Source organism: Eurosta solidaginis, chromosome 3 (genome assembly GCF_040869045.1).
Source record: "Eurosta solidaginis isolate ZX-2024a chromosome 3, ASM4086904v1, whole genome shotgun sequence".
Taxonomy (NCBI): Eukaryota; Metazoa; Arthropoda; class Insecta; order Diptera; family Tephritidae; genus Eurosta; species Eurosta solidaginis.
In genome coordinates, this window is record NC_090321.1 from 236,757,086 (window position 1) to 236,777,388 (window position 20,303).

The 20,303-nt window shown below is 38.6% G+C and overlaps 1 protein-coding gene across 16 annotated transcripts in view; it reads right to left on the reverse strand.

Moving 5' to 3' along the window:
* Positions 1 to 20,303, reverse strand: part of tor (tyrosine protein kinase receptor torso) — a 435,792-nt gene that overhangs the window by 51,738 nt on the left and 363,751 nt on the right. For all 16 annotated transcript variants that reach the window (XM_067775615.1, XM_067775614.1, XM_067775610.1 and 13 more), the window contains 5 exons: positions 18,011 to 18,272; positions 15,454 to 15,625; positions 10,495 to 11,524; positions 3,442 to 3,536; positions 804 to 923 (listed from right to left, as the gene is read on the reverse strand). In XM_067775615.1, the coding sequence (XP_067631716.1) occupies positions 804 to 923; positions 3,442 to 3,536; positions 10,495 to 11,524; positions 15,454 to 15,625; positions 18,011 to 18,272 (1,679 nt within the window). The remainder of the gene's footprint in view (positions 1 to 803; positions 924 to 3,441; positions 3,537 to 10,494; positions 11,525 to 15,453; positions 15,626 to 18,010; positions 18,273 to 20,303) is intronic.

Consider the following 20,303-nt stretch of genomic DNA (forward strand, 5'->3'; position numbering starts at 1 on the left):
ATATATATTGTAAATAGATATAAGCTAGGCTTAATTAAACTGTAATAAAGAAATAAATAAATAAATGTACGATATCAACTCGAGAAATGTGTTGAATATTCATTTGAGAGCTGTACATTTGTCAACATCTCTTAAAAGTTGGATAATAATTTGAAAATGCTAATGATGTTGGAATTCAATTCGAAACTATAAATTTTACAAAATTTCTCAAAGGTTGGATAGTGATTGGAGAATGAAGTTGGATATCAACTTGAGAACTATCTGGTTTAAGAATAACTAGATAATCATGTTGGATATCACCTCCGGAACTAGCTATACATTTCGTTGGAGAAATATCTTTTAAATGTTTGTTGGACAAGCGAAATCCAGATGTCGTATCTACAAATTATGTAGATAATAAAAAACCAATGTTGCCGTAGAAAAAAACCTAACCCAAAGGAGGCTTTAAACTGTGACTGAAAAACTGCTCAGTAGTTTAACTGGGGTTTAAATTTGACTAGAGAGTTTTTTTTTTTAAAAAACTGGTTTCGCCAACGTTTTTAGCGGCCATTTTTGGGTCGGACAGGGTATACATGAAAATTTTACAATCAAATGAGAATTTTTTTAGTAGGTCATGAAAAAAACCTTAAAAATCAAAGTCAAAAAAATGAAATTTCGCAGGCTCGAACATTATTTTTTAGGTATGCGTAGTGGAACTTTTTTTCCTGAGCTCAAATCCTATCGAAAAAACGATGGCGCGATATCGGTTAATGAATCGACCCACCCTAATGTACTACATACATACATATAACTATAATACTTACACATCACTTTGCGTTGTATACACCTGATGCGTCATCGATTCCAAGGCCAACCACTTAATAGGCAATTTACCGTTCCCAGTCTTTTTATAAACATTCTCTTGATAAATATCGCGACTTAATCTGAGTGGTTTTTGAAATTTTTGTAAATATGTATCGCCATTAGTGGTTCAAAGTTATCCAAAGAGGTAAAGAAACCGACATGAAATTGGAAAGAGACAGCAAATAGTTCTAATTAATTGGTCTTTTCTCAGAACTATTTTTTTTAAATTGAATTAATACAAATTTATTGAGAATTGAAATAAAGCGGAATTATGAGTAGAGAGTTAAAAAAAATTATATTAAATATTTGTGATTAAGTGAAACTACTTATATTTACTTCGATCCCACTCTCGCTGCAAGAGGCTTTGCAGAGACTGACACGGACCAAACGAAACCGATGTCCTACAGTGAATGTGGCTAAATAAAAAATGTTTTGAAAAATGCTTAAATGCGGTGACATAAAGTCAATGGCCAAAAGGACAATTGGCCATATGGCCACTTCAAATGACCTTCCTGGCCTTTTTAAAGCCTTTCTTAATTTGACTGCGTTTGTATTCGCTGGAATCTGTTGATGACTGCGTAAAGCTCATCATTAAACCTTCTTCGGTACTCGCCGTCGCCAACGCCTAGAAGTCCGTAAATCGTTCTAAGAACTTTTCTCTCGAACTTTCCCAGAGCCGCTTCATCTGATATTGTCATGGTCCATGCTTCTGCACCATATAGCAGGCCGGATAAGGCAAGTGACTTGTAGAGCATGATTTTCATTTGCCAAGAGATGACTTTATTTTTCAATTGCCTACCCATGTAGTCCAACTGCTTACCTGATTCTTCACTGGATTTCAGAGCTGATGTTGTTGTTTTTGTTAATGCTGGGTCCCAGATAAACAAAGTCTTTACAATTAATGATGGCTCCCAACAGTCGCGGGATCGTCAAGGCGCAAAAGCGCTGACTCCTTGCTCAATGACAGCAGGTAATTCGATTTGTTCTCAATCACCACCAAACCCATCTTTTCCTCTCCTTTTTCCAGTTTGGACTAAGCAGAACTTACGATGCGGCTGTTCACGCCGATGACATCCATGTCGTCAGCATACACCAGTAACTGCACGGTTTTATAGAAAATTGTTACAGAGGAGTAAAGTTCTGCAGCTAGTAGGATTTTCGCCACCATCAAAATTAAGAAATTGGACGATAGAGGGTTACTTTGTCTAAAACCTAGTTTAATTTCGAACGGCTCGGAGAGGTTCTTACAAATTGTGACTGGTCTAATGGTGTTGTTCAGCGTCATTTTGCACAGCCATATACGTTTTCGAGAAAGCCAAATTCAAACTCAGTGGCATATAGGCAGCGTAATTTGGTGCTGTCGAAGGCGGCTTTAAGATCCCCGAAGAGGTGATGGGTCAATTCGGTTACAAGGTCGCCGTTTTCGTTCTTGCAGTTGTTTTTCGTGGCAGTTGTTTTTTCGGTTTCGCCAGTAACTACTTTTTTCTTCGGCCGCGTTACAGAATTCTTTAGAGATTTGCTTCCACTGCTCCTGTATTCCGTCGCGTTGACTTGCGATATCAGAGAGCAAGAATGAAAGTCGAGTTGCAAAATCATCGACAGTCTGTTGCGATCGCAGCCTTTCGACTATTGCTCCTTGGTTTTAGCCGTGCAGAGGCGGCTACATATTTTGACTGTGACGAGATAATGGTCAGGGTCGTGTCAGGTCCTCGGATCGTACGCATATCTAAAAACTACAGGCTACAGGCATGCCGTCCATCTGTCACAAGATGGTTGATTTGATTGCGTGTATTTCGATCGGGACACAGCCTTGTAGCTTGATGTATATTTGACGCATGAACTTCATGCTTGATATGACCATGCTTCGCGCACCGCCGAACTCGGTCAGCCTCAGTCCGATAGGAAGGTTTTATTTTGGAGGCTGTACTTTCTGACTGTGGGGCCAAAAACACCTTCTCTATAAACACACTCCAGCTTACTAAAAAATTATAGTGCTCATGCTCAAGCAACAGCGTTCAGCACGAAATAATTAGGATGATAGCCATTTCACTCACATGCAGAAAGAATGAGAATCCCCTTCAATGGCATGTGCTGGAGGTACAACCACATACGATGGTTGTAAGAAACCGGTCATTCATTTTTTCAGCGAATGTCCAGCCCTGACAAATATCAGGTACCAAAGTCTGGGCGCTTTCGTGCTGTCCGATCTTAGAGAGGTATATTCCATAAATGACATCAACAGGTTTAACAAACTAACTATTTTGTAAAAACAGGCTCATTGTACATTATGTTAATATACTTGATAATTAATTGGTTCCAGGAGAAAATGCATAAAAATGCCGCCTAGAATAGCAACCAACCAACCCACCGTTATTATCAAACCTCTTGTCACTCAACTTGCAATCCATTTCAAATCGTCCTGCAATGTTAAGTTGAATGAACATAAAGCAATTGAATGCTATTTCCAAATTATTTTGTAGTCCACTCAAACAATTTAATAAGCATTCCAACTAAAAGACCAACAACAAATATGTCAAGTTATACATAAATTATACAAATTCCATAAATTATGATGTACTTAAGTAATGAGTATCTTACCCAAAGTCGGCAATTTTAATAGTTCGATCTGGCGCAACCAGCACATTCCGCGCCGCTAAATCACGATGGACCACTTTATTTTTTGCAAGAAATTGCTAGAAAAAAAGTAGAAAGGAAATAAATGGAGAAGAAGATTAAGTTTTAGTTATGCAGCATAGCGCTATTTGAGATAAATGAAAAATTTAAGGAATAATATAAATGATATTTATAAGTAATAACATATTTCTTAAAACGGCAGCGCTTTGAAGTAAGATATCTTTTTCCACCCACAAGCAAATAATCAGATGAGTGCTTGTTTCAAAGAAATGTGATTAAGTGCAAAACTATTGAAGTTATACTTCTTAAGGCGCATTATGAAAAAATGATAATAATAATACCCAATGGATTAATACCCTCGAAAGCCCGTCCAACCGACACGAGGGGCGCATCCGCATGACGCACGGATTTGATTTTTCCGAGTTGTTGATAGGCGGATGTTTGTTCAGCGTCGAGATCTAAAACTGCACAGCTGCAGAGTAAAAATCTTCAGCTGAGTATTAAACATAACAGTTAGATCATATGTATTTAATTAGCGAGTTTCGCTCATACAGAGTGTATGTGCCTAGATGGTGATCAAAAGGAATAGAAACAAAAAGGCAACTCTTAGAGACCAATTGTACAGCGAACAACGGGACATTCATATGGCTGAGCAGCTAAAGGCGTCTGCATTTGCACTGATATGGATGTTGGTGTTGGATGTATCCTAGTAACCATCGCCGTATGTAAACTTACAATTTTTCTCTGATATCAGTAACGAAATAACAGCTAGAAATTATACATATCGTAACGAATTTTTGGAGAATTCCGATTATTTTGCACTTCTGGTAACGTTTGAATCGTTGAACTGTCGAATAAATAACTCCAACATTCGGTGTTGCAAAATGGTCTTTATTTGAAGTACCTTGGGAGTAGTACTACACAAGTTCAATTATACATACTGCACTAATAAATAGCGTGGTTAAATCAAGCTCATTACTGACTCCTCAGCTTGCGTTGCTCTTATACTCTCGTTTACTTCATTCGCCCATTTCTCCTTAGGTCTAGACGTTTCACGTACATGCCTTGGTTATTTAGCTATATATATGTATATCTGTAATTTACGCTTTTCTTCTAGCCATATGCGTGTGCATGTGTGAGTAACAACTTCTGCTCTTAGCTGCCGGCTACATATATGTATGTGAAATAATCTCTCTGCTTCAAGCTGCTGGTTATGTGTATGGAATATTCTTCGTTGCCTTGTACAAAAGTGTGGTTGTTTGCTTTAATGTGTACATGTACATAAGTGTGGCTGCTTGCTGTTTTTTTTTTATGGTTATTTACTAACAGCATAGTGATACTAATATTCGCCACAATATACAATATTGTTAAATAAGTAAAAAATTTTAGTACGTAAAATTTTTATTTTTATTCCATTTAACTTCTTTTTGTTACGAGTTAAGATAGGATAGGACAGTTTTCTTTATGGTAAAAGGTGAATCCGTTATATCAAATGAATTAGAATGAGTGTTAAAATAATGGCACAGACCTCGAAAAGTTCATTTAATTCGAAATTAGTTCTACACTGCCTGTAAAGAAGAGTTTCGTAATGTCTTAACACTCGTGATGGGACGTTAAAATTTAATTCGTTCAAAAAGATTGAAATCAATCTATTCAAAAGTTTAGCCCTAAATATTATGCATAGCATTTCCCTACGACTTGCAAGAGTTGGAAAATTCATAAGCTTCAACCGACTAGTATAAGGTGGAAGAATATACGCAGAGTCCCACTGAAAATGTCTTAAAGAGAAAAGAAAAAATTGCTTTTGTACTGCTTCAAGTCTATCTACATGAACTTGATGTTTTGGATTCCAGACTATTGATCCGTATTCTAGCATCGGTCTAACGAAAGAGATGAAAAAGGGTTTAGTAACATAAGGGACGGACATGGCTATATCAATTCAGTTCGTCGCCCTGATCAATTCGGTATACTTAATGGTGAGTCTATCTTTTATATTTCTCAACGTTACAAACATCGGACCAAAGTTAATATACCATTTCATGTTCATGAAAGGTATAATTAAGGTCATTTAGTCATGTAAATCTTGTACGTATTTCTTGTTGGAGACGATCGAGAACACTTTTCATAACGCGAGAAATTTCAAATTCTGCGCAAAGACCAACATCTTTATCTTTTTACACGTTTTACTATATCAATATCCCATTTTCACAAGGAGACTTCGCTTTTTCTATTGCTTCTTCACAAAGAGTGTCCCGAATTTCGGATAGTTCAGTCAGATTTAAGATCATGATACGCTTCTCCAAAATTCATCCCCGGATCTTGTAATCTGTGCTGCACACGATCAATCCTCCTTAAAATTTCATACCAGAAATGAACTAATGTAATGAATCTAAAATTTATACATTTTGCAACAGAATGGAGCTTCGCTTCTGGTGTCACTTGTGCTGTTAGTGTCCTCTGCTAATTGTTCTAAGTATTTTATTACATTCTCTAGTTAGTGGCGGATCGTGAGCGGGGGGAAATTGTATCAAAAAGTTTCATAAATTTTGTTTTATTTTTATAAAACAGTATTCATGTATAAATTGCTATGCATCGTGAAATGCCAAAATTGTATGCCTGCTGCTATTTTCATGCTCAAGAAAAATGCAAAATTTTTCTTGAATGTTTGCTTTTGATCTGCGTACAGCGCTTAATAATACCAAAAATGTAAGCTTCGATTTCAAAGTATTTTCGAAAGTGTGTATGTATTCTGTTTTTAAATACTTTTTGTATTTTTTATTTGGCACTTTTATTACCACTGGGCGTATAGATTTCATACTTATATAATCTTAATAAAACGATGTAATAATAGCAATGTGAATAAATGTTAAGTTTAAAGACACAGAGTGAAAATTTCTGAAAGTGATCACCGAAAAACGTCATAATTTATTTTTGAGAAACAAAGATATTATTTGGTGGCTATCGATAATACACGAGCATTTGTGTCTTCGATTTTTCCAAAAAATAATGTATCCTTAATTATCGCCATTTGAATTTTCTTTGTCCTTTTTCTTTTAAAGTTGAATAGCAGCCGATATGCTACACCGATTTTGACAATTCGGTAAAAGTCTAGTTGAGGGGTCGGCTGCTAATACGCTACCAAAAATATCGAGAGAGGTGTCAAACGACGCGTATTGACGACCTCAGTATTAATAATCCGAAGGCGGAAAGAAAAATTTTAACTCGTGCAAAAGATATTAAACAAAAACCGATAAATGACCCGCGGGTCCCTCCGAAACCGGGGGTTGTATCCATAGTATTTTTGTGCAGAACACCTTTCTGCATTGGCGGCCATCGGCTGCGGTTATAAAAAATTACCCTGAGTGGGTTCAACACCGGTTTGGAGACCAAAACTATATCCGCGCAAAACACTTATGTTCACAATTATTTTTGTGGGTACAAAAACATTACATTCCGCCTTCGGATTATTATTGTGGAGGTCAATACGCATCTTTTGACACCCCTCTCGATATTTTTGGTAGCGTATTAGCAGTCGACCCCTCAAATAGACTTTTTACCGACAATTCAAATACCAATTTGCTTGTACTTAAAAACTCTTTAAGAGCACATTTTTTTTCTGTGAAATAAATTTCTATTTTTAAAATTGTTGCAAAAACCGTGCAAAAAAATTGTTCTGGAGCACATTTTTGCACGCAAGGAAAACCACATACGAAAAATTTTACTCTCTATGATATTCTGTTGAGAAAAAAATGGCCCGCAGTATTGATGCTAGACATTTTCATTTCCACACCTTGGACTTAAAGATTTTCCATACAAAATTTTATTTTTCAAATACTTTAAGTATTGAACATTTGAATATTTGTTTTCTTTGGATATTTTATTTTGTTTCATTGACAGCCGAGGCTCTGGCGACCCCAAGTTCCTCATGGAACTAGGGGGTGGGGAGGGCGGGATGGCCTATAAGGTTTAATGTGGTCATATAAATCGTTTCAGAATTGGTCGGGTTAGTACCTTAATAGTGCTTTGTTACCGGAACGTTCCGGACCTATATCCGGCAAAGGACCATCAACATCGGTAACACTCCCCCAAAGCCTTCGGGGAGTGTCTCAATCGTTAATACAACAACACCAACAACAAAGCATGCACTTTTAGAATTAATTAAATAAATAAATAAAATGCGTGCACAAAGAAATTACTAGTAATTCAGATCGATATTATTGACAGATTGACTTAGCACATTCTTTTTAACGGCTGACGACTTAGCACATTTACACATCATTGCCCACAGCACGTAAAAATGAAAATATTTTTTTTTTACCGATGTATTTTGAATTCAGTTTTAAAACTGCATTAAAATAAAACTATACAAAAAAGTGACTTAGCGCATTTTCACATTAAGCTAACGATATATGATATGCACGTTATATAACAAATGTACGTCGGTCAACGCATGGAAAATTCATGATCCATATACTCGCGTAACTCTTTACCTGCCAACAACATCAACACTGTACTTGATATCATACATAGTTGGTGTATGTCAACAATCGCTATTTATCACGTCAATTGGTCAGGACCAAAGGTGTTTTTTAATTAAAACAATTGCCCTGAGGGCAGAGTATTTTCAGGTGAATTTGCTTGATAAGTATGAATAGGGTATGGAAAATAACACTGTAGCACAAAAGACAATTATACAAGGCCGCACGGTTGAATATACATGTACCGTCAAGGGAAGAAGTTGAAACTGTTCCTTGAAAGGCAGTTAGTGTTACAGAGTAATTCTTGAGCTTTCAAAAATAGAAAGCTTGAACCTTATTTAAGGTAGCTTCAATACCTAAATTATTCAAGCGACTGTATAGCGCAATTTATAGTTTCTCCAGCATAATTTTCATTCTCACCTACCCGTGGCGTATCCTGTTTTTTAGTAGCCGAGGCTCTGGCGACTCCATGAATTCCTCATGAAAGTAGGGGGTGGGGAACGGAATGGCCTAAAAAGTTCAATGTGGTCAAATTGAATCGTTCTCAAGATGGTCGAGCTTGTACCTTAATGGTGCTTGTTACTATAATGTACAGGATCTTTTTCCGGCAAAGGAACATCAACATCGATAACACTTTCCAAGACTTTCGGTTAGTGTTTTTAGAGCTACAATAACAACAACAAAAACAACAACAACAACTACAATAACAGCAACTGTACAACTGGATAGCATCTCATAAGGTAGCTTATGGTTTTCATATCCTTGATAGCTCGGACTACTTGGCAAAAAGGGGCGCATGCGAACCGAATTGGATGAGTATTAGTGACTTAGAAGCAAATGCTGGTCCTGACACAAGCAAGGTAGCGGTATTCTTCTTACAAGATGCCGCCGGTACATGTTCAGCCGAACCCAGCGTTTTCACTACAGCTCATTTATCTTTAATTATTGGTAAATTAATAGATTGATTTCTAATGAGAATCCATGTGGTGCTATTAAACTTTACTGAATAGGCTAAGAAGCAGTGCTCCCCTCCTTTGTTGCGTATCGGATTTCCTCGACGAAGCTAACGGAAAATAGGCCCTGTAACTCACCTCTCAGGTTAAGTTGAAGGACGGTGAATAAAGACGTCAAATAAACTTAATGTGTCCATATAGTTGCCAGAATTTATTTGGTGACCAAACGGAAAAAATCCAATTAGGAACCAGAACTTATGTTGTAAAATAATACCGTCATCTTAGCAAATAAAAGAGGTTGTCCAGCTTAATTTCTGGGTCGACATCTGGTAACTCTGCTGCCTCTAAAATCTCGAGGCTTAACGTCGCGGGCGCAGGTCACGGACACAGAACGTGTTTAACCGTTTCTTCCTGCAGCACGCACTTCGTACATCTCCTGTTATTGACGAGGCCTAGTATATAGGCATGTGACGCCAGAAGGCAGTGTGCAGTTAATATCATGAGCCTCTCCCTTTAGAGATATGAGCAACTTTGTGAGTATTAGATCGTCGGATTTGCTCATGACCTTAGAAATTTTGCAACCACGGGTTTCTAGCCATGACTTTCCCAATTGACGGTTGGTATGCAACTCCTATCTCCTTTTGATTTCTTGTTGAAGGATTGGGACGTCTACCCTTGATTCATCGATTCACCGTTTTTACCTTTATGGTGGGGAGCCCGGTATCGATGTATGGTCCGGTCTGAACAAAGTCTCTACAACTCCTGTGAGGTTTACAGAAAAACCTGGCCGCTTTTAATGAGAAACGACCAGTTTCTGGAGTAATAACTTGGCAGTATCTGATGAGACTGCGTAGTGAGAGCCCAATGAATAACTTCTGCCTCAATTCTAGGGACAATTAATTTACAGATTCATGCTTCATCAACTCTTAGAGGAGCGGGGATCTGCCGAAAGCGAGGACGCAGAGAATTATGAATTTGCATAACAGCTAATATGTAGCTTAGTGTCACCCCTGTTCATACGTAGCGGACTGACGCATTTTAATCAAATTTTGAAGGGGCGGGATTGTATGGTATATTCTTGAACCATTTTGGACTGTTTTACGAACATTTGAAGATGACTTTAGTATCATTTTGATTTTGATTTAAGGATCCTTTTGAGCTTCAGGTCTAATTATTATTTTGGGCACAATTTCGAAACTATTTCGGGATCGATTTAAAAACAATTGCAGGATCACTTCGGCATTATTCTGGGTAATATTTTTGTACAATTTCTGGATCATTTCGAGACTATATCGAAACCATCTTAGAAATGTTACGGTATCCGACAATAATCCAGAAGTCATCCTGAAATTTTCCCAAAATTTCACCGAAATATTTTCGAAACGATGCTTAAAATAGTCTTGAATTTTGCCTAAAGCTATTCCGAAATCTTCGATATTATTCACTCCTAATATAAAAAAAAAAAAAACTCCTAATATAACTCTCGTTTTACCGCCGACCGTTCATAAAACAGTTTAGTTTTGTTAAACAGTGTAATAGAGAAAATATTAGCCCAAAATTCAAAAGCATTATTCAAGGCAACTCACCATGCCTACAGCAACTTGTCGCGCAATATCCAATAAATCGGAGGTACTTAATGGCTCTCGACGCAGACTTGCACTCAGCTTATTATTACAATAATTTTCGGCGGTTATCTGTGCTGTACTACTACCCATTGTCGTTGTTGTTGTGGTTGTGCTAACATTTGATAGCATTTGCTCTAATGCGGCCAAAATTCTGTTACGTTCAGCATTACGTGCCTGACGTCGTTGCCATTGCCGTTGGCGTAATGCTGCCTCTCTAACCAGTTCAGGTAAAACTTTAAAATAGGATTTGTTTTCAATTGCAGCATCAAGTTTCGATAAACTTCGGCGACGTTCTAGCATTTTTCGCTTTATTGGCAGCGTTTTTTGTTGTTGGTAATTATTATTGTTTTTCATATGTACACAATGTTGACGCTTACGGTGTTGCTGCTCAACATCGTCTCCATCTGCAGTGTTGTCAATCTCTGTGACTGTGTCATTGACATCATCAACATAATCCATATGCGGATACTTACATTCGCTACTATTGAATATTTCATCATATCCATAGGATTTATTGTCTGCTGCGGTAATGTAATTCGACAGAGGTGGTGGCGATTGTAAGGGTGTAGGTGGTGGTGGTGTTGTGATGGATGTCATTGCCGTAGTTGCCGACATGTCACCCAACCGGGGGTATATTGCTATTGTTGCTGTGTTAATATCTTTTAACTGGGTCGCATTGCGATTTTTATATTTGTATTTGAATTTTAGTCTATCAATAATGTTGCCATCGAAATCATTTAAAACAGTAGTAGCACCAGCGGCGGCAGCACTACTTCTACGCACTGCATAGCGACTTCTATATGCATTACTACTAGCGCCGCCTTTCGTTATGTGGTTGCTGTTATTGCTGCTGCCATCACTGCATATTTGTCGATGTGTTGATGGTCTGTGCTGTCTTCGGGCGTTGTACGTGTGCAAGTGGCTGGACATCCGTCTCATGGAGGCGCTGTTGCACTTAACATTCAGGTCATACAAATATTTCCATTCATCTCTGAAATGAGAAGACAGAACGCGAAAAGTGGAAACGAGCTGATTATGCAAAACGGATAAAGGAGACAGGAAAACATGCGCTTAATTTGTATAGGCTAGTTTGCACTAATCGACGCATATGCTTGTAATGAAACAAAAGTTGGCATCAAAGGGTTTGTTTTGGCTAAGTGCCGCATCGAAATCAACATTATGATTTCCAATACCAGGTTTATCTGCCCTAGTACACCTGGCAGACGTTGCTCTGCTCTAACTTTAGTTTATTCGCATGACTTTTAAGATGTTATTATCTTTTACTCTATTCTCTTTCTCCCTCTCCGTCTTTTCTCACCTATCTTCTCTTGCTGTCTGCATCTCTCCCTCTGACTCCCTCTCGTTCTCATCGCATCATAAATTCGATTATTTTGGTCCCTTGGTACAAATAAAAACTTTAGCTATCAATTTATGCAGTCGCATCCAAATATGGTCCAATTTCTTGAAAAAAAAAAAACTTAACAGGAACATTCTTTGGGTGCTTATGCAGCTATCCCGGAAATTTTAACGGAATCGACTGAGTATCCTATATACAATTTTGTATTTTCCAAGCATTAAGAAATTTTAACAGAAGAGTGTGGTTCAAAAGATGTTTGCGGCTTTAGTCGTTTTATTGCATACATTTGTATGGGACGCTGTATCAAACGATATTTTTGCGAATACTTAGAATACTCAATTATTCTTTTGCCTTCCGTTATCGTTTAAAAAAACCTCAAATATTATATATACTTTTACGCTCTTTGTTTACAGCACTAATATGGTAGTAGAACTTAACAATTAAAATTATTCGCGCGCTTCACTTAATAAAAAAAAAATAAATGTAAGGCGCGATAACCTCCGAAGAGATCTAAGGCCGAACTTCTCTTCCAATTTGCGTCGTGCTCCTCTTGATTTTCCCTACAAATTGGCCGGACGGGACCTACATGTTTTATGCCGACTCCGAACGCATCTGCAAGGCAGATGGGTTTTCACTGCGAGCTTTTCGTGGCAGAAATACAACCGGAGCGCTTGCCAAACACTGCCGAGGGGCGACCCCACTTAGAAAAATTTTCTTATAATTGAAAAACCTTATTTCTAAAATTTTGATGTTGCTTTGCCCGGGGTGTGAACCCAGGGCATACGGAGTGGTAGGCGGAGCACGCTACCATCACACCAGGGTGGCGCGCTTCACTTACAACGAATTAAAATCAAACTGATTCCTCATCACTTGAACTGCGTAGCTTTTGTAGGTCACAGTTGCCTCGTAATTAGTTCACCTACGGTCTAGGCTTTTTGCGAACAGCCTACCCGATAAGTAGCTTATTTACTTGTCTCATCTCCCTCCATCTAGTATTCGCTGTTGTCTCCTATGCATATGAGTGTATTTTGTCTAATATTAGGTCTTGCATCGTGCATAGCAAATTTTTATTGCATGCCATTCGGAATGCAACAACAAAATACACACAAATGCAACGGTCAGAAACTTTTTTTTAGTTGCTTTTTATACTCAGCTGAGCAGAGCACACAGAGTATATTAATATTGTTCGCAAAACGGTAATCCGTAACGACATAAACTAATCGAGATAGATATAGACTTCTATTTATTAAAATGATCTGGGCGAAAAAAGCAATTCATTTAGCCATGTCCATCCGTCTGTCCGTCCGTCCGTTCGTAAACACGATAACTTGAGTAAATTTTGAGGTATCTTAATGAAATATAATTTGGTATGTATGTTCCTGAGCACTCATCTCAGATCGCTATTTAAAACGAATCGGACTATAACCACGCTCATTTTTTCGATATTGAAAATTTCGAAAAACCGAAAAAGTGCGAAAATTCATTACCAAAGATGGATAAAGCGCTGAAACTTGGTAGGTGGTTTGACCTCATGACGCAAAATAGAAAATTAGTGAAATTTTGGACAATGGGCGCGGCACCGCCCACTTTTAAAAGAAGGTAATTTAAAAGTTTTGCAAGCTGTAATTTGGCAGTTGTTGAAGATATCATGATGAAATTTGGCAGGAACGTTACCCCTATTACTATATGCACGCTAAATAAAAATTAGAAACGCCCACTTTTTCGATATATAAAATTTCGAAAAATGAAAAAAATGCCATAATTCTACACCAAATACGAAAAAAGGGATGAAACATGGTGATTGGATTGGTTTTTTGACGCAAAATATAACTTTAGAAAAAAACTTTGTAAAATGGGTGTGACACCTACCATATTAAGTAGAAGAAAATGAAAAAGTTCTGACATTCTAGAGTCACCCCTGGTCCACCTTTATGGTGATATCTCGAAAAGGCGTTCACCTGTAGAACTACGGCCCACTCCCTTTTAAAATACTAATTAACACCTTTCGTTTGATACCCATATCGTACAAACACATTCTAGAGTCACCCCTGGTCCATCTCTATGGCGATATCTCGAAAAGGCGTCCACCTATAGAACTAAGGCCCACTCCCTTTTAAAATACTCATTAACAGCTTTCATTTGATACCCAACACATTCTATAGTCACCCCGGGTCCACCTTTATGGTGATATCTCGAAAAGGCGTTCACCTGTAGAACTACGGCCCACTCCCTTTTAAAATACTAATTAACACCTTTCGTTTGATACCCATATCGTACAAACACATTCTAGAGTCACCCCTGGTCCATCTCTATGGCGATATCTCGAAAAGGCGTCCACCTATAGAACTAAGGCCCACTCCCTTTTAAAATACTCATTAACAGCTTTCATTTGATACCCAACACATTCTATAGTCACCCCGGGTCCACCTTTATGGTGATATCTCGAAAAGGCATTCACCTATAGAACTAAGGCCTTCTCCCTTTTAAAATATTTATTAACACCTTTCATTTGATACCCATATCGTACAAACACATTCTAGAGACACCCCTGGTCCACCTTTATGGCGATATCTCGAAAAGGCGTCCACCTATAGAACTAAGGCCCACTCCCTTTTAAAATACTCATTAACACCTTTCATTTGATACCCATATCGTAAAAACACATTCTAGAGTCACCCCTGGTCCACCTTTATGGCGATATCTCGAAAAGGCGTCCACCTATAGAACTATGGCCCACTCCCTTTTAAAATACTAATTAACACCTTTCATTTGAGACACATTCTATAATCACCCCTGGTCCACCTTCATGGCGATATCCCGAAAAGGCGTCCACCTATAGAACTAAGGCCCGTTCCCTTTTAAAATACTCATTAACAGCTTTCATTTGCTACCCATATCGTACAAACATTTTCTAGAGTCACCCCTGATCCACCTTTATGGCGATATCTCGAAAAGGCGTCCACCTAGAGAACTATGGCCCACTCGCTTCTAAAATACTAATTAACACCTTTCATTTGATACCCATATTCTAGAGTCACCCTAGGTTCATTTTCCTACATGGTGATTTTCCTTTATTTTACAAAGGATGAAGGAAAATCGTTCCAAAAAACGTCAACCATGGTCTGCAATTTGACCGATATTTCCTAAACGTATGTGATATGGAATTAAAAACCACTTATAAACCATCTACGAAACCCTACGAAACCAACGCAGCTAAGCTCTCAGCTGAGTATGCAATGTTCGGTTACACCCGAACTAACTTATCCTTCCTTACCTGTTGTTTATACAATTTTGGTTATACTAGAAATCAATATTTCAATCTAGTGGTTCGGTGATACTTTATAGTTGTGTAAACTACAATTTACAGTCATTTTAGCAATTTGCCCTTATTATAGATTCCTTCACATTTTATCGATTTAAGTTTCCTACATAGTTAAGCTTTCTTCCTCTCACCCACCCCGGCATCCTCCTCTTCCTCTTGCGCTGCAGCTATTTGGCTAGCATGCATGGTTGAACTGACCGATGCTTGTTCGAAAACCCAACTTAAAATGCCTAATAGTTACCTTAGGAAATCCAACAAGTTGCCAAAACTGCAATATTCCGTGAGTAAAAGCATTTCATTATGACGTTTCGTACAATGACCAATTATGCCAACAATGTTCGGATGTCGCTCCACAGATTTCATTACCTCGATTTCACGACGAAAAGCACGCACATCATCGACAGATGGACGATCTGAAAGCACAAATATTCAAAGTGTATTGAATAAGTTAATAAGAATAATTATGTGTACATATTTAGTAAATTAACATAAGAATGTGTAAATATATGCATGCCTATATTCTATAAAAGAGAAAATCCAAATTTTAGCATTCTCTTTTCGTAATGGTAAAAATGGGCGCGTTCAGCAAATAATCCGTTGAAAACAACTCTCACAACTTATCTAAGCATCTATATACCTTACTACCACCGCACTCAGCGAACTGGGCTGTAACCCAACGGGTTAGGGGGCTTAGAATATACCTGCGGTAGGTATGCCTGTCGTAAGAGGCGACTAAAATTGATTCAAGGGATTGTGTAGCGCAACCCTCTCAAGGGGTTGCCAGCGCAATATATAGCTTTTCCAACCCAATTTTCAACCTCACCTACCCGTGGCGAATCCTGTTTCATTAACAGCCGAGGCTCTGGCGACCCCAAACTCCTGATTTATCTAGGGGGTGGGAAGGCGGTATGGCCTAGAAGATTTCATGTGATCATACCAAATCAATCCAAAGATGGTCGGGCTAGTACCTTTATGATGCTTGGTACCGGAACGTACCGGATCTGCATACGGCAAAGGACCATCAACATCGATAACGCTCCCCAAGGCCTTCGGGGAGTGTCCTTATCGCTACATCAACAACAACATTCACCCGCACATAGCATACCAAGGGCCAACAGTGAACAACGAAAAATTCTTAGGATTGTTGATTTGAAGGGCATGCATATACAATAACGTTCCTTGTAATTTCATTCGCCAGATTAAAAAGGAGTTACTCAGCAATTGAATTCTCAACTACTTTATAGGTAGCTGCGTATTTAAGGGAAAATCTCATCACTTTAGGCATACTTATTTTTGGTAGGCATTTCCCTTTCTTATCGAAGGGGGTCAAATTTCTTATCGGGAGATGATGCAGAAGAGCCAACGTACAACACTTACACTTCGATCACGCAGCGATTAGTGCCGGACTTGGTGACTTATCAAGATGGTGCATTCCATACCAACCTACATATATTGAGTAGAGCGATCGTGGAATTGCTCAAAATAAAATTCGGCCAATGCGGTTGTTTTGTTTACTAGGATGTATGAGGTGCGGAATGGACTAGGCTTAAGCTATGAGGGATGAATCCGCAAGGAAAACATTGTACAAAATATATGGTAACCATTCTACATAGTAATTTGTCGTGGAAGCTTAACGTGTAGGGAGTGAAGAGGGCCTCGACGTACTTCATGCATGTGAAAAAATGCTGGGGCCTATCGCCCTCTCTCCCCCATTGGATATTTACAGCGATTGTTGGCTTATCCTATACTTTGGAGTCCTTGTTTGGTGGGCGGACGCACAAACTAGAATCTACTCCAAAAATAAGAGAGGGTATGCAGGATTTCAATGCTTAGCATAATGCGAGCCGCGAACCACGACGGCTGCACTGTATGCCATTCTATACTTTCCACCTGTAGACCTGGTGGTGAAGAACATAGTGTTAACAACTGCAGCATGACTCAATACCTCGTGGCAGTTTGAGCGTAGATCATACGACCATAGTAGTGACTATAGCGTCGTCAATATTGGACAAATAGACTGCCTAATTGCAACAGGGGTAGTAGGTTGGAGCAGAGGCGCTCAAATGGCAGACGGTGCGATACGTGTGTACACTGATGGTTCCATAGAAATAGAAGCAGTGGAGTTAGCGGTATACTGCGCTGGGGTTCATAGTAGTATTATGTATTTTTCAGGCGGAAGTACTAAAAAAATACATTAATACAAGGCGCCATAACCTCCGAAGTGACCGAGCTTTCAATTTGCGTTGTGCTCCTTTTAATTTTTCTTACAAATTGGCGGACGGGACCTATATGTTTTAAGCCAACTTCGGAACCTGTAAGGCAGATAAATTTTCACTGGGAAGATTTTCATGGCTGAAATACATTCCGAGTGTTTGCCAAATCACTACCGAGGGGCGCCTCCGATTACTTTCTTCTAATTGAAAAAACTCTTTTTCTAAATTTTTGATGTTGCTTTGCCCGGGGTGTGAACCCAGGTCTTCGGTGTGGTAGGCGGAGCACGACACCACCGTGGCTGCTAGGAGGAACATAGGTTGCAATAACCACTCAAACTACAACATCTAAAGCAGTGAAAGATCGATCACGTTTTGTGTAACTGGCAGAGGTCCTAGAAATCTGAGAGTATTTGTAAATATGACGGAGGTATTTTATAGCAGATGTTCTGGTTTTTTAATTTGGTCGTTGAGCAAACTTGTGTTAACAATTTGCACTCATTTAGTCTATGTGAGATCGTATTGGACCTGCCAGTTTAATCCACCTTATTTAATCTAACGAACCCCTCGGGCACATGTTCAACTCACCTTTCAACATTTTAACTGCCACTTCACGTGCTTCTGTTTTACCATCATTGTATGTGCCACGTCGCACCAGACCAAACGCCCCTTCACCCAAAACTTCATGTAGCGTTACATAATCACGTTCAATTTCCATGGTATCGTTGAAAAGTATTTTATGTTCAAGATCTAATTGAAACTGCGCCAAATCCTCTGGTGAGGAAGGTAAAGTTTTTTTGGGAAAATCAAAAGTATTTTTTTCATCGATTCGTGTTTTCTTTTCGAGATCCTGAAACAAGCAAACGAGAGAGAAAATTTGTATACTAACTAAATATTGTGTAGTTTTTCGAAATTATTAATTGAATGAATATGAATACCAATGATAAAAGAAAGTAGCCAAGGGAGCTATTTTTCTGGAGGATCAATCGGCCAAGGAGCGTGCAGGTAAATGGGTCATGGGGACATGATATTGGGCTAGTCGGGTTCCTTCGTGTGTATCAATTTATGGAGGAAGGACAGTGTTTTGACTTTTAAAAGATTTTCGAAAGAAATGTTTAGCAACCTTTCAGCATGTTGAGATACTTGGTCAAATCTTTTCAACCCATAAACATATCTAGCAATGTTGTTGTAAACAACATTTAGTTTGTTCTTGCACAGATAGTCACAGTTTGAGTAAATCACACAACCATGGAGTAGCGTAGGTATTAAGTACGCTTTAGCCAGAAGTAGTCTTATGTGCAAAGGCGTGAAATACTGTGTTAACCATAGTGTACGAAGCATTCCATACACTTTTCCAACCATTCTAAAAATATGGTATTTCCATGTCAATGTTTTGTTAAAAATTACACCTAAGTTTTTCACCGTATCTACGTATTCTATAACGGAATTGTCGAACACTACATTCTCTAAATCATTAGTGGGAAAAGACCTTCTATGAATAACAATACATTTTGACTTATTCGGGTTTATACATAAGCCATTCATAGCAGCCCATGAAAATATTTGATTCAAATCGTGGTTTAAGTTACTTATGCACAAGCTAGTTTGATCACGAGGACAACACGTAAATAACTGCACATCATCAGCGTAGATATGAACATTACAATACTTAAGGACATCGGGTAAGTCATTGATGTACAGAACAAATAACAGAGGACCCAGGATAGAGCCTTGAGGGACGCCTCTTAAGACATGAAGGAAGTCAGACTTTTCACCATCTATACATACTGCTTGAGTCCTATCGCCAAGATATGATCTTATAAGGGCAACTGCATGACCAGAGAAGTTAAATAGGTTTTCCAGCTTCCTACAGAGCACAGTGTGGTCTACAGAATCGAAAGCTTTGGAGTGGTCAAGAAGTGTTAAGAAGGCAATGTAACTTTCATCCACTCGCTCACGAATTTCTTCTGTCACAGAGTGCCGTTGTACAGCTCCGCTTTGACCTGAAACCGGACTGACTATCTGACAGGAGCTTGTATTCATGTACATATGATACGATTTGCCCATGTAGAATACGTTCAACGACCTTAGAGAGGAAAGGGAGTATGGCTATTGGTCGATACTCATTATTTTGTTTACGGATTGGAATAACTTTTGCAGCTTTCCAGTATATTGGGAAGACACCGGTCGTCAAAATTGAGTTGACCAAGTAAGTAATGTGGGGAAGGATTTTGGGAAGAATGACTTTTAAAAACTTTGAACATATACCATCAAGCCCCATTGCGTTAGACTTCACAGAAAGTATGGCTTGGACAACATCACAATTATCGACACAAACAGACTCGAAAGGGCTAGTGTCAACATTAACACGCACGGAGTAGTTATCAATACACACATTGTCGGCTGAGTTTGGTAGTCTTACAAAAGTATTATTTATTTCGTTGATGTCGACATCAGGGGGATGAGATAGGTCACTTTTGGGCTTACCAATTCCTATTTGTTTGAGTTTGTTCCACTTTTCTTTTGTATTCAAAGCAGAACTAAACTTATACTTAAAATAATTTGCCTTGGCCAGCCTTATGGCTTTGTTTGAAATAAGCCGAGCTGTTTTAAAGCAGCTATGCGCTTCGACTGTTTTGTACCTTTTCCACCGTGAGTAGGCTTGGTTACGAAGGTGGATAAGGTGTTTTAATGTAACATTGAACCAAGGGCTATTCTTGTATTTAGGTGTTTTTATTTTTAGTGGAACGTGATCATCGAATAACTTATTTATATTATCCTGCAGAAACTTTGTCTGGTCATCAACCAATGTTAACGTACGAATCAAGCTCCATTCAACCGACTCAACGGACACAGCAAGGGAATAATAATCTAATCAACC